General features: G+C 38.8%; 1 protein-coding gene across 6 annotated transcripts in view; it reads left to right on the plus strand.

The window, feature by feature from the left end:
• TRPC4 (transient receptor potential cation channel subfamily C member 4) overlaps positions 1–16,048 on the plus strand; it is a 161,689-nt gene that overhangs the window by 113,445 nt on the left and 32,196 nt on the right. For all 6 annotated transcript variants that reach the window (XM_075563603.1, XM_075563604.1, XM_075563605.1 and 3 more), the window contains one exon: positions 2,690–2,829. In XM_075563603.1, coding sequence (XP_075419718.1) covers positions 2,690–2,829 — 140 coding nt within the window. The remainder of the gene's footprint in view (positions 1–2,689; positions 2,830–16,048) is intronic.

The following is a 16,048-nucleotide window of genomic DNA, read 5'->3' on the forward strand; positions in this document are numbered from 1 at the left end:
TATGTGCATATATTTATTGGTTTAGTATTAAGGTATTAAGGTAGCAGATGGACATTGGGCCTCTACTCAAGTGCTCCCTGAACGCAAGAACACTTTGTTCTATTGACCTGGCAAAGGATATTTCATATACTGCAGACTACCGGAATCCAACTCACTACCATCAAATCAATGCTGACTCACAGTGACCCTCCCTGTGGGCTTCTGAGACCATCTTTTTCCCTTGGAGCTGCGGGTGGTTTCAAACTGCCAACCATGCCAATTGAATGGTCAGCACTCCACCACTCCACTACCTGGGCTCCTACTTGGAAACCCACAGGGGCTCACTATATGTCGACACTGACTCAATAGCAATGAGCATAGACTGCCAGAAAAGCAAACAGATCTATCTTTGAAAAAGCACAGCACGAATGTTTTTTAGAAGTGAGGACATAGAGACTTTTTCTCGTGTACTTTTTTATTAGGGACCAGTCAACCTACCAGTTCACTGACCTTTCCCTTGATTATTTTCAGAGTACTCTAGCCATAATCATTGTTCATCTCTGTTACCATAATTTATGCTCTATGCATTTCTGCTCTACTCACTTGCACAGGTTCAGTATCTGATCAATTTAGTCATTTGTTCCTGCAGATTTGTTATATTTTTCACCGTAAGTACTCTTATATTAGTTTCTTCTCTGATAGTAGACACACACATGGGAGATCTCTAAGTCTAGTGCTATTGAATGAGGTGCCTCTTGGCAATGATTTGCCTGTTCCTCTCTTTATGTGTAGCTGTAAGGTAAGGAAACGATGCCTATCCATTTTCATGTACACCTGGACACAGAGATGCATAAGCCTAGGGGGTTGATATCGTGTAGTCAGGAGCTCAGCTGAATTTAGGTATTGTTGGTACAGTGAGCCCTAGTGTACCATATGCTTCTGCCTGGGTAGGAAGTGTGAAGGAGGATTTTCTCAATGATCCCACCTACGATGTTTAGCCTCCTCTTTACACGTATGGCTCTGTTTACATTCCTGTCTCTCTTCCAGTGATGGGCACATGCTGCTTCTTACCTGGTGCTTGTTAGCCTCATAATGAAGAACGGCGAGGTCCTGTTCCAGGGTCAGAGTTCGGCAGACCTTCTCTGCATGGGTCTTGGGGACAGAACTTAGAAGTGGTTCCCAGCTCTTTTGCTGCTGCTGCAGCAGCAAGAATTGCCAATCTTTAGAGATCACGTGCAGAATCAAGGTCCTACTCTGCCATATTAGGGAATCTCTGATAGTGGTAGAAAGACACGGCTAAGGACTATTTCCTGTTTCTCCCATAGGACTAAATTCTTTGGTTTTTAGAGGAGAGGACCCTCGGGGAGACGAGCTGTGTGAGGTTCCCACAGGCATGGTTTGAGCCATCTGCTTTCTCTTAAGCAATAGATGCGGTCAGTGACGTTCACTCCTGCCATGCTAACCCACACTTAAGTTTCTGGCATTTATTTTAGTTTAAAGATCTTAGAGAATCCTTCTTACTCCTTTTTTTGTGGTGCCAATGTCCCTGACTCTTGCTCTCCACCACTAGTGAGCTAATGTTCACATGGCATCCCTTGAGAGACCCCTTTCCATGGCATTTGGATAGTTTCCCTGTGATTTCAGACCTCCAGTGAACTCTAGAAAAAATAGGTAATCGGATTTTGTACTTCCAACTTTCTCATTTTAACTGTGGAGGCAATACTTTTTTCTAACTTTCTACATCCTCTGCAGGTGGAACTCTGCTCTAGGCTTACGTGACCCATCAGGTATCACCGTGAAAAGCATCTCATCAATTGCTACAGTATTATACTCATACTTTTAATATGTCCTGCTCCTCAGATACTTCAATATCTCTCTTTTGATCACTGGCAGTAAAAAGAGATGTATAAAAATAGAAGATTTTGGAGATAAATCAATATTTTATTATTTCATAGAATTTGAAAAAAAACCACATTCTATTAAAATGTGACCATTCCCAAGGAAAAAGGTTTTATATTTCCTCTGGATATTGCCTTTTGCCGTTTCGGATGTCTGAAACTGTACATCTTTGGAGGAGCAGGCAGTCTCAGTTTCCTTCTGTGGAGCGGACAGTGGGTATGAACCACTGAACTTGAGACTAACAGCCTAGCCCAGAACCCACTCCACTACTGGTGCTCGGTTGCTTGATTTAAGAGTTTTAAATACATTGTGGTGAATGTTATAACCATCTTCTCCCCAGAGCTGCAATCAGCCCTTTGACAGCTCAAAGAGGTACAGGTACAATGCACAATTGCCAAAGCCAATCACGATCACTACATACACTGTGTTGGATGGAGCCTTTGAGCCATTTTGACTTGGAGTGGGGGAAAGTCTCAAAATCATGTTTATGAGAACATGGAACATTTTTCAAGACAGAAATATAGTTCTAAGGACATTATCATTAAATGCAATCTTTCAATCTTATATAAATTTCAAACAGATAAAAGAATGTGAATTTGCTCCCAAAGCTTCCTCTGTACTTCACGGAGATCTTTCCGATGAAAGCTGAACACTCAAACTAGGGCTCAACATTTTCACCCATCAAATAAATACATTACAACTAGACTAACTCACAGCTTTAAGGTTCTGTCCTTACCGAATTGTATCTCTGCATTTCTTTAGTTATCCAATGATAAAGTCATGCTTACAATGAATCTTTCTATGATTGCAGGTTTTATATGGGGAGAAATTAAGCAAATGTGGGATGGTGGACTCCAAGATTACATCCATGATTGGTGGAATCTAATGGATTTTGTGATGAACTCCTTGTATTTAGCAACAATCTCCTTGAAAATTGTTGCATTTGTAAAGGTAACTACCATTTATGTTGTTGGTAATGCATAACATTTGATCATTAGGTTGGATGGTTTTGATTGCTGTCGATGTTAACCATTACATAGATCTTTAGCTGTTCGCCCATGATAAACCCATGACTTTATTGATAGATTTATATTATGTGTAGACAATGTTTCATTGATAGTCACAGTAACTTAAAAAATCATTTAGGAGAAGTTGTCACCAAATTTTCTTGCATCTCGATTGAATGTTACTCCAAAATTATTCATGAATGCTGCTGTGATTTATCATTCTTCCTATCTCTAGTGGAATTCTACCTTCAACATTCTACGTAACAGTTCTATTTAATTTTGGCAACTAGAATATCTGTTTTTTTACAGTTATAATGAATAGAGAAGAAAGTCATAGACAGATCAAAATATCACTCTTTCACAGCCCTGAAATTATTGCTTCAGTTTAAATTAATATAGTTTGGTTTAATTAGAACATAATATAACGTCTTTCTCCTTACTCCATTCAATATGACAGTGCCTGAAATCTCACACAAGTATTACTCCCTCAGATTTGGTACATCAATCTATCCCAAACCGCATAATTTACATAAAACATTTGTATTCTGTAGTCACAATTGAAATCATTTTCACTTTGGGTGATATTTTTGGAGACAAATGATCTGTATTGAAAGAAGGATAACCAGAATGCTGCCCTTAGAAGCAAGGATGACAAAACTTTGTCTCATTTACTTTGGACATGTTGACAGGAAAGCCCAGTCCCTGGAGAGGACGTCATGCTGGGTGAAGTAGAGGGCAGTGACACAGAGGAAGACCTGCGACTCAATGGTTTGATGCAGTAGTTACATCAGTCGGCTCAAACATAAGAACAATTATGAGGATCTTTCATTCTGTTGTTTTGTGTTTCATTCTGTTGTTGTACATAGGATCACTATGAGTCAGACCAATCTGATGGTACCTCAGACCAATAGGTCACTAAACCAAATGATAGCCTGATTAAAAATGGCCAGTAACAGTCCATTTCAGCTCACTAATCCCTGGGATATTAATCTTCGTGTTCTTTTTTATATTTTTATGACTTCCATATTTTTTTAGATTTGTACTGCTTGCATTCCAAGTTCTAATTATTGATAGATGTTTTCAGCTCTTTCATCTTACTAGGAGCCATGTCTCATCAGTAAATGAAGGTCCTGAAAGCTTTACTCCCTCCATGTGGCTATGGTCGACCCTAGTTTGAGAAGGCAGCTCTTTCTCGGTCATCAGTTTTAGTGCCTTCTGGTGGAGGGGCTCATCTTCTGGCATTCTATGAGCATGTTCCATTGCGATTTATGAGGTTATGCAAGGTTCTATTGATATCCATAACATTTTTAGTAGTCAATTTCTCAGAAGTGATTTCATGACTTCTTTGTAGTCTGTTCTTAGTCTGGAAGCTCTGCTGAAACCTGTTGACCTTGGGTGAGAACAATCAATAACAGTTTTCAGTGGCCACTAAATTGGCACAACAGTGATATTATTATAATAAAACAAAACGTTGCCCAATCCTGTACCATCTTTATGATGACTCGTATAACTGCTTCATTGTTTGACTGGTTTGTATTTTAATGCATTTTCTAGGATCTAGTGCATCACATAGGATTCTGTTGTGTTCCATAGGTTTTACAAGGCATATTTTTCAGGTGATCTCTCCGGGTTATTTTTCCTTATCTGCCTTAGTCAAGGAGCCTGAAAGTTTTCTTGATGAAGCTGGTATGGGTGAGAATGATGTCATTATGTCTCTTACAAAAGTAGTACAGAAGCCACCACACTGCAATAAACTGACCGACAAGTGGTAGGAAAAGAGAATGTAGATTATAAAATAGTTTAGACAATAGATTCAAAGATTATCTTTTAAAATCAGTTTACTTATTAATTTCTAATTATTATGTGACATACATTTGAGAAGCAAGGAATTGAAATTATTCTTTAAAAATGAGTGGACTATCATGAGTTCTAAGATTGGAAAAATCACCTTGTAAAGCAATGCCCAGCCTCAAAACCTAAGTAAATGTAATATTTACTTAGTACAGTAAGGATGGACAAGAGAAACGTTTAAAAGCAAAGGTCAGAAGAATGAAACCAGAGTGTATGATAATGTTTATATCTTTATTTATTTTATCCTGACAGGAAATAAGAGGTATCTGAATCAGAGGCCAAATCCATTACTTCATAGCAGTCTTAGCATCCATTTCTCATCCCGGATTGGGTGCCATGAGGGATCCAGATGTACTCAGCACCTACAGGACTTTATACCTCAGGGGAGAAACTCTAAAATTATTAATTTCAAAATTTAAACTTGTCAGCTGTGCCAACTTCCCAACGTCCTCTCTGAAAAAAAGAAAAGAGAAAGTCCGTAGCTTTCTAAGGCAAACAGACCTTCTCTGAAGATCCAAGGTCCCCACATTGGCTATCTATAGAATGTAAGCAGGCAGACCCAGGAAACGTGTTTCTAAATCTCTCAGAGCTCTGCATCTTGCACTTTCCAGACTTGTTACCCAATCAATCATTCTTTAGCACAGATAGCAGAATCTTTGGCTCTGAAAGCCCTACCTTGAGGAGACATAAACACATTCATGGAGTTCTATTTCCCAGACGCTCCCTCACTCGCTGCCATTGAGTTGATACCAACTCATCGTGACTCTCTGGACAAAGTAGAATTGCTTGAGTTTCTGAGACTGTAACTTTTTATGGGATAAGAAGGCTGGGGTTAACTGCTGATGTTTCAGCCAGGGCTCCTCCTTCATGGCCAGAAGTGCTAAATTCTGAAGCGGACCAGGAGAAAAGCTTGCAACACATGATGGAAAACGTTTTCATGTTGGTGTGACCCAGCTGAGACAATTCTTGAGGAAGGACTCTGGGCACTGGGAGTACAATGTTCCACTCTAGATCATGAATTCATTACAATGTGATGAAGGATCTGCAATGAACATCATTGGTTTGGTGGTGAAACTTAGACCACCATAAGCATCTCGAGGCTATAAAAATGTCCAAAGTTGATATAAACAGTTGTTAAAGCTGAGCTGGTAAGAAGAATTAACACTAAGAACCTTTCTTTAGAAATCCCATTCTTAACTGAAACCTTTAGCAGTTTAACTTTCTAACTTGAGACTTTATTAGTTTATCCTTATTATTAAATCAATGTTTCTTAAAGCCAATTTACAACAATCTAGCTATGCCAATATTCCCATATTTCCTTCTACATTCCATTTTGATGACAGAGAAATTATTCCCTAAATTATTTATGGTTTCCAGCAATTATCAGAGTCATATAAGGGGAGTTTATCAGACAAGCAAAGATGAATTCTTAGACAGGTAGTTGGGATAATAACCAATCTAATTTAGCAAGAAACATATTAAATTTAATTATTAAGTTTGGGTCACAATATTTCTTTTTTAATTCCCCGTTTGATCATGGATATCACTGAACACCCTCTGATCAATTTTAGAAATCGTTCTTCTTCGTAGACTTAATGTAAACCACCATGAGTTACACTCTGTGCATTACCAAGCATTTGACTTCTACCTTGCTTTAGGGAAACTCTCGTCTTCAAGGTGAGTTGGCCTCATGCTACCCACCAAGAGGAATCTTCTACAAAAAGTTTCTGGCCATTAGGATCTCCCCCCCTTTTTTCCCCACTATATATTATAAAACTTTAAAGGTAGGAAGATGTTTAATGGTTCATAGTACCCAGTGACCTTGCTGGGTGGTTGAATTGAGCTTAGTCTTTTTCTACTTTATTAGAGATGGTAATAACCTTCTCTTGAAAGATAGCTATAGAGACAGATATGTATATAGACACACATACACATAAACATACATACATATATGGATATATATATATATGCATATATGTGTGTATATATTGAGAGAGAGAAAGATCAGCTGTCACCAGTTGACTCCAACTCATAATGACCCTATGTAGGGTCTCTCAGGATGTAAGTCTTTATGGAGCCAGATAGATTCCTCTTTCTCCCAAGGACAAGGTTGTGGGTTTGAACCACCAACCCTATAATGAGTGTTTTAGTGCTTACCCAGTAGCAACACTAGAGGTCCTAGGATTCACATTCTGTTAGTCTTGGTCATCTCTGGACTGTTATTTTTAGAAGTTATGAAGTACTAGCCTAATAAAAATGTCCATTATAAATCTGGAGGATCGGGGGAATGTGCATTGACCAGTTACTCAGACACTTCCTTTTGTTCCTTCGCCTATTAAACTGGAATCAGAGATAGCTGATAATAGGGCATGGGTTGTCTAATAAGAGTTTCATAAATTAACTTTGGCAAGCAACAAGGAGTAACTTTGTGAACATTAAAAGAAGGTTTACATTTAAATCAGTCCCACTAATGCTGTGAGTTTTGTCGATTGTTTTTATAATTCTATCAGTTTTCTAGACAAGTTCACAAGACTGGGAGTGATAGGAAAATGGGATATTTAGAAAATGGGAAAACTATAACAGATAAACTTCATTATTTGTCCAGTTAAACAAGATTCACCAATTATTGCAGAGAATAATTATTTTTCCAGTAGCTCTTGGTGTTTTGTTTTGTTTTGTTTCTAGCCAATGCAACTGTGGCCTTTCAATAAAGGAACGGAGTTAACTCAGTGTGAAAACTTGTAAATCATAACTGGTACAAATATATAACTATTGGCAGGTATTAGTTGGATGAAACCTATTTGCCTTTTGAGCACTGTGCCAGTGGGAAAATGATATTTCATACATGGAGGTTGGTGGTGTTATATAAATTCTAAACAGAGAGAACATTGACAGCTTATTTGGTTTTCAGCTTTTGAAAAATGTCCTGAAAAGCATGTTCTTAATACTTTTGTTATCTTGTCTCTGCCTAAGTGTTCCAGCATATGGAGGACGGTGGCAAGGGAATATTCAAATCTTGGGAACAACAGGCTAGCTATCAGGTTCTTCTCATAAGGAAGAATTTTTGTTAAATCGCTGCTTTTTAAGAAAGAATTGTGCTACTTTTAATTTAGGCGCATATTTTTTGTGGTAGGCTAAAGCATGCCAAACAAGAGCCTCTTGGCTATTTCAGAGGTTTTCCTTGATGAGGAGGTATCCCCCCCCTCAAAAAGAACCCCCCAAAAGCTATGTATTTAATTTTTTTTACAAAACATCTTTATCACCTTCAAAGTACTCTCATTACACTTAATGTATTTATCTAATCCGTGATCCCAATCTTGGAAACATTTTTCAAACTCATGTTTGCATGGCTGACAACACTTCATTCAGTCTTTTCTTTGCCTCTTCTATATCATCAAATCACTGTCCTTTCATGTCCCTCTTGAGTCTCAAACAAAAAGAAGTCTCATGGAGCAAGGTCAGCTGAGGAAGGTGCATGGAGCAAGAAAGACATGCTCTTTTTTTCCCCAAAAACTGGCACACGAGAGGGCTGCATGAGCAGGTGCATTGTCGTGGTGGCTAACCCAGATCCCCCACCCCCACCCCGTCTGCTACAAATCAGACCTTTTTTGTCCCACAGTTATGCTGTCTTTTCAGGACCTCCAAATAGAAAGCTTGATTAACAGTCTGACCTGGTGGAGAGAACTCCAAATGCACTACAACTTGACATTTTTATCTGTTCAGGAAGTTGACGATGTCCAGAACAGGGTTTGTCATCAATCAACATTTCACCTTTTTTGAAACAAGAAAACCACTGGTACACTTGAGTTTTTCCCATAGCACTGCCCTTGTGAGCTATGTTCAACATCGCAGCAGTTTCTGCAGCATTTTCCAGAGTAGGAAATAAATTTCCACAGCCTCACACTGTTCTCTTAACATTGACCATCACAAAAAATGAGGTTCAAAGTAAACTGCTTTCACAAAAAAATTCACTGAGACCACAGAGAACCTTCCCAGGTGATGCCACTGGGTGCACTAATACCTAACTGGAAATTTGCATACTACAAAAGCTGTGTCCAGTGGAGCTTTTGTTTTTATTTTTAGGGGGCTATCCCTCCTACATATATGATTGACTTAAGCTAAAATGTAAGATAGTAAAAATAGTACTTTAACAAATAATCGTATTATCAAACATATCTCTCATATTTGTAATGCAAGTCTAGAGTAAGAGAAGAGTTAAATGACAAATTTATTGTCATGGTCTTATTTATTTACAACTATGTAGCAGCTGAGGCTTGGTATTAAAGGAAGCAGTCCAAGCTGCACTGAATGAATTCGTGAAAATCAAGCATCCAGGAATTGACAAAAGACTGATTGAAAGTATTTCAACAAGCTGGATCTCTGCCATGATTTTTGGAAGACAGCTACCTGGCCAGTCATTTGGAAGAGATTCATGTATTCCAAATGAAAGAGTGACACAACAGAACACAGAAATTATCTACCAATATCAGTAATATCCCTCAAGTAAAATACTGTGCAAATTAATTAAAAATGAGCAACAGTATATTGACAAGGAATTGACAGAAACTCAGGACAGATTCAGAGTAGTATTGGGGGTAAGAGGTATCATCACTAATGTCTGATGGATCGTGGCTGAAAGCAGAGAATCCCAGACGGATGTTTGTTTGTGTTTTATGAATCATGCAAAGACATGTGCTTGTGTTAATTATAACGAAGTACGAATAACATTGCAAAGCATGGGGATTCTAGAAATGTCACTTGTGTGTGGTGGAACCTGTACATAAACTGAGAACAGCCATTCAACAGAAGAAAGGAATGCTACATGGTTTAAAAGCAAAACAAACAACTCTGTCTTGGGAGAAGTACAGCCAGAATGGTACTAGAACCTAGGATGGTGAGACTTCATTCCATGTGCGTTGGACAGGTTATCCGGAGAGGCATGATGCTTGCTTCAGCAGATAGACCTTTAAGAAGAAGGATTGACATAGTGGCTGCCACAGTGCACTCAAGCATTCAACAGTTGTGAGGATGGCACAGAGCGGGCAGCATTTCTGTGGACATGGGGCCACCAGTCCAAACCAACGCAACAACTGAATATTGCCTCATGGCTTTGAAACTCAGAGTTAAGCATTTAAATTCATACCCAAAGTTTACCTCAATGGCTACTGAATGTTAGAGATGAGTTCGTAAATTTAGAGAATTCAATTCATTCAGTTTGTCAGGCAGAAGGTATTGCAGGGCCAGGGTCTTTGAATCCTTTCGTAGAGGCAGGCACGGCACCTACCTTCCCTTACGAAGAACTGGAGGACTTTGGCTTTAAGAATAAGTCGTTTTCAAAAAAGAAATAAGGACGAGCAGGAGAACTTTGGTGTAAATCCTGTTTAGAAGTCACTGGCTCGTCTGTTAAATGAAGACAAGCATGCGCTATCGTGTCTGTGTCACTGGAAGTGAGAGACGAGCGAGGCATGTGTGTGTTCACTGGGAGCAGACAAACGCTGACTGTTGAAAGGAGAGTTTTGCAGGAGGTTGTCTTACTGTGTGAAACTACTTAGTTGACATTTAAGCTTTAATTTTTTTGAGTAAATTAACCTTTTAAGCCTTAGCCAACAGGATAAAACTTTTGACTAATAAATTATTGTAATAAATCTCCTACACTCATTTTTTTCTATTACTTTTAAATGACACTGATGGACATTCTGATCAGTAGACTTAAATATAGTCTTCTCTCTTGTGGCTTAAGCAAGGGAGTATAACATTTAAAAGTATAAAGAATATTCATTTAGTAGTATCAAGTTTCTGAAAAGATTTCAGAAACTTTTCCTAACTTACAATAACATATAAAAACTTAAAATAGAACGATTACCTTTTTTTTATTCTGGTGATGGTAGAAGAACTATTTTCTTTATTTTAAACACTCAAAAATCAAACTCGGTATCATTAAGTTGATTCTGACGCTTAGTGACTGTGTGTATAAGACAGAGTAGAACTGTCCCTGTGGGTGACTGGGCCCGTAACTCTTTGTGAAAGCGTAAAGACAACTTCCCAGGAGCAGCAGATGGTGTCAGACTGCTGACTTGGTGGTCGGCAGCCCAATGTGTAAGCACTGCACTACCAGGGCTTAAACACTGAGACGTACAAAACAAAGATAGACTTAGGAGAGAAAATTAGTCATCGTTAGTCATCGCTTCCGGAGGCAAAACATGTAAACATGAAAGGAGACCGTTACATAAATTTACCTGTCTGTGCAAACCTTTAACAACAAAAGGAAAGAAAAATGGAAGCTTTTCTTAGCCAATTATTTTACCGAGATAAGAGTGTCTTCTGGCTTTTCCAGAGTTCACTGGAGGTGTGCATGCCGCCATTTAGGAACCACTGAACTTGAGGCTCAAACCATAAAGCTTCTTCCACAGAAGCACTGAAGGGGTCCAATCAGGGGGAACCCAAGTGTCATTTGAACCTGCTGTTCCTAATTTCATCCAGTACCCTTGTCTTTCTTAGAGGAAGAGAAGGAATAAAGAAAGGAGGCAATAGACCAGCTCCACAGCAAATAGCAGGGTTATCCATGATGTTCAAGATCTGAACAGAAAGGGTTCAGCAGACCCGTCCTCAGGGAACCGCTACCCAGTCCAGTTCTCAGAAGGGTTCACCTCTAAACAGCAGCACCACATTCCCAGTAAGGGGGAAATAATGGGCTTTGAAATTCAGCACTAAAATCCAGTCCCTGCTTCTTTGGGTCCACAAAAGGGGGTCACGTTTTGAATCCTTTACGAGTCCCCAGTTGTCATAGGACAACAACTGCACTCAGACTTTAAAAGGACATTCACGGGATTTATTTGGTACTAGGGAGACCCCTGAATAGAAGGGAATCACCAACTTCTGTCAGAAAACATGGGGGTTCAGGGTTGATTCTCAACAGGATGCTTATAGGGTAAGGAACAAAGAGGTAATGACAAAACCAGTTGCTTTTAGTTTTGCATAAAGTCACAGATGGAAGAATTAAAAAGTGGGGAAAGCCACCCAATAATAAAAATGCTTGCATGTGTCTAGCCTACAAAATCTATGTGTCTGGTCACAAAATGCTCACAACGCATACTCTCCAAAATAGGCTATGAAAACATTAATGGGGGCATTCTCTGCGGCTGGAGCTGATCAAAACACCAAGGCTTTTTCTTCAGAAATTGTTTGTTTAGGTGAAACCCTCAGCAGTTTAAAGCTCTTCCTGAAACTCCTTCCATAGCCTGCTCATATAAGGGATTTTCCTAAAGGCCATTTGCCACCAATAGAGCTGTGCTAAAACCTCTTCTTTAGGTGTGTTCCTTCCATATGTTGGCTTGACAATAAAAGAGACTGTCTTTTAGTTATTTATGGCTTCTGATAATTAGCATAGACAGATAACAGGAGCTTGTCAGTGAAGCACACATGATTCTCAGACAGGCAGTTAGACAAAAAGAATAGTCTAATTTAGCAAGAACTGAGTTAAATTTAATCATTCTGGTTTGGTCACCAAGGCTCTGTGAATTTCTCCTTTACTCTTCTCTGTGTGTCTTCATCTGGAAACTCCGCTGAACCTGTCCATAAAGGTTGACCCTGCTGGTGTTTGGAAACCTAGAGGCAAAGCTTCGGGCACCACAGCAACACCAATTCTCCCACAAAAGGACAAACTAGCAGAGGAGTAGTAGACACCAGGTTTACGCTCAGATTTTGCAGATCTGTTGTAAAGTCATAAACCATGTTAGGGTTTAAAAGTAGATGGCCAGAGCTATCACCATGTGAAGTGCCATTCTTCAGTTAAAAATGTGTGTCATTCTCAGAAAGGAAGGCAATGTCATCCTAAAGGACATTGGAGTGCCGAGAATTCCATAGTGTCTAGTAGCCCAACCCCCACTCTCATTTGTGATAAAGATTAAGAAAAGAATCTTAATATTTTCTGCAACTTCAATCATTAACTATTTCACACTGAAATTATGCTTGGAAATGTTCAAGCAGAGTTACCCGGGTTTAAAATAGAAAATCATTTCCCTCTTGTTCACAATAGATTGTTTTACGTTGTCACGCAAGAATCTGAATGTGGAATAAGATAAGAGCTTGTGCAGTATTTTTCTCCTGAGGGAGAGAAAAAAAAATACTATATACTAGTGTCAAGGAGAATCAATTGATTAACATTTCTAAAGGTCTTTGGTATAAAAATACAAAAGAATAAACTATTCTGATGGATAATTGGCTTCTGATTGTCTGGTGTTGGGGTTTTTTGTGTTGTTTTGTTTTCTGAAGTGGTCTTTAAGAAAACTAGTAAGTTGTCTAGACATTTCTTAGTTGGGATCATGAAGAAATCAATCATTATGGATTGAACTGGGACCCACAAAAAAAATATGTTCCTTTTTTTGGTTTTAATCCCATTTGGATATTGGGTCTTTGTTATGTTAATGAGACAGGGTTAGAGTAGGGTATATTTTGAGTCAGTTCTTTTTACGATATAAAAGAAATTAAAAGCAAGCAATGAAGCAAAGATAAAGGGAATGTAATGCCAACCCAAATGAAGATTGCAAAGGGGTACAAGCTCAGAAGAAACACAAACCTTCTTCCAGAGCCAACAGAGAGAGAAATCTACCCCTTCACTTAGATTCCAGCCTCCTGAACTCTATAGCATGGCTCTGAGTCTGAATTGACCAGATGACAGTGAGTTTGGTTTTGCATTCAAAACTATAAGAAAACTCACTGCCATCAAGTTAATTCTGGCTCCTCGTGACTATTGGGTAGAATCAAACTTTCCCTGTGGGTTTCTGAGACTAACTTTTTATAGGAGTAGAAAGCCTCATCTTTCATTTGAGAAACAGCTGGTGGTTTTGAACTGTTGACTTTATGGTTCATAATCCAACTTTTAACCCACCATGGCACTAGATTTTAAGATCAGATTTTGTACTCTCCAAGAGTTACAATCTTGGAAATTTCCAGGGGCAGTCTACCCTGTTTTACAGGGTTGCTCTGAGTTGGAATTCACTCGATGGTAGTGATTTCGGAATTTTGGAAACTCTAAGAAAGTAAATGTGTTTGTTAAAGCCATCCACTGTGGTATTTGTGCTATAGCGGCTTTAGATAACTCACACAGGTTGAGGCATGAGGAGTGAGCTTCTGCTCTAACATATGCCTACGATGTGGAAATGGTTTTGGAATTGGGTGATGAGTCGAGGCTGTAAGAGTTTCAAGGTGCTTAGGAGTAAAAGCCTTGAAGCAGATGGCTAGACAGCACAGCTTAGTACAGCACCGGGCAGTTCTCTGAGCCTATCACTATTTACTGGAGCAGATAACCTCTTCTGCCTCTTCCGGAGAAGCTTTGAACAGCTGGCTGATGGTTGACAGCCCAGTACTTAACCTACTGCACCGTTCTATTTGATGGCAGTGGGTTGGTTGGAAGATGGCAAAAGCTAAGATTGCCTTGAAGAGACTGTTGGGAACATTTTTGACACCGGTTTTAGTCACGGAAGTGAGGATCGCTCAATGGAAAGTCTGTCATCTAGAGAATGTGTACGGAACCAGCAAAAGGCTGTTGATAGAAATATGTCTATTTAATGTTTCTGGTGAGGCTTTAAACGAAAAAAAATGAGCAAGTGCTGCAAAATTGATGGATAAAATGCTTCTTATGTAATGGCAAGGGATTGGTCTGAAATATGTTCAAAGTTTGATAGAATGTAGAACCTGTGAGTGTTGAACTTGGGTACTGGGGTGAGGAGATTTCTAAACTAGACCTTAAAGGGTCTGTGCATTTCCTCCGTGCTAATTATAGGGAAATGCAAGAGGAAAGAGATGGATTTAAAAATGAACTGTGTAAAATCAAAACAAAGTTAAAGATTCGAAAATTCTATTATACAGTCTAAGGACATGCGTCTTAATACTCACCAAGGCTATGTCTAGACAAACTTTCGTTAAAGAGATTAAGCCAGTAATCGTTTAGACTAAAGGACCCACAAGAATGAACAGAAGGAGAGAGCATTTCCCCTTTTGGAAATCCACAGAAAGGAAACAAGCCAAAGGAGCTATCTCTGTTGGTCTCTACAAAAGAAAAGAACCATCCGTGGACAACTCAGGGAAGGATAGAAAGAGAAGATCACGCCCAAGCCTTCCGAGCTAATGTAAATGGATCTGCTGCAGTTTGGATTTCCTGGGAGCCCATGATCTGTTTTCTCCCTCCAATATCTCCCATTTGTAATGGAAGTGTGTATTTAGTGCTGGTTCTACCACGATGCCTTGGAAACTCATCACTTGTAAACTAGATCTCCCAGGTTTGAAAATCAAGAGAAATTTTGCCACACTATGGAATATGCCTGAGCTCTCACTTGATTGATCGGGATGCTTCAAAAGATGAGACTTTAGACTTCGAGATGAGTTAGGACTTTGGGGGATAATGTGATAGGGTGAATGTGTTTTGTATGTGTCAGAAACTGGGTTCTTTGGGGGACAAAGCACCGGTTAGAGATTGAAACATGTACCACAAAAAATATGTGCTATAAACCAAACTTCATGCCCATGGTGATAGTTTCATTTGGGAACAGGTTGCCTCTCTTCTGTTAGTGAGTCATGATCAATGTGCAGTGTATCTTGAATCCATCTCATTTGAGATACAGAACTTGGACTTGTAGCCTCTAAACTATGAGGAAATAATGATCTGTTGGTTAATGCCATCCACTGGTGGTATTTCTTTTATAGCAGTGCTAGCTGAATTTATTGCTCAGTTCCCAGGTTTAATTACAAGTATTTTATTACATCATTTCAAAGAACATCTCTTCCTTTTTAATGAGGAATGTAAATGTATCCCAGAAGGCTAGGAGTAAATGTATTATATTCTTATAAGGCTCCATTTAATTCATTAAATTAAATCTTATTTTTAAATGACTTGGTCAAAGAAGCAAATGTTTTAAAGTAGTGAATGTATTTCTATATAAGGCATTTTGCTAAATAATTACTGTTGAGGTAAATGTTACATTCTCCACATCTCAGATAGAAAAAACATAGCAATTAGTTGACTCTCATGCCTATTTCCAAGTTGGATTTTATTTGCATTTACAATATAGCAGGTGCAAAGCAATAACAATTATGCCCATTTCAGCCACTATTATTTCCAAAGCAATTGACCACTGCTCATCCTCATTTTTGTGCAATTTGTATCAGACATGTGTTTTGGTAGAGTAGCCAAGAATGTCAAATATTATAAAGCCATTGTTATTAAGTTAAATTTTGAGTTTTCTTTTATAGAGAAATGTTCTTACTTTTCAACTGATGCTATCTTTTTCTAATGTAAAATCAGATTTATTATTTTC

This window comes from Tenrec ecaudatus, chromosome 11, assembly GCF_050624435.1.
Source record: "Tenrec ecaudatus isolate mTenEca1 chromosome 11, mTenEca1.hap1, whole genome shotgun sequence".
NCBI lineage: Eukaryota > Metazoa > Chordata > Mammalia > Afrosoricida > Tenrecidae > Tenrec > Tenrec ecaudatus.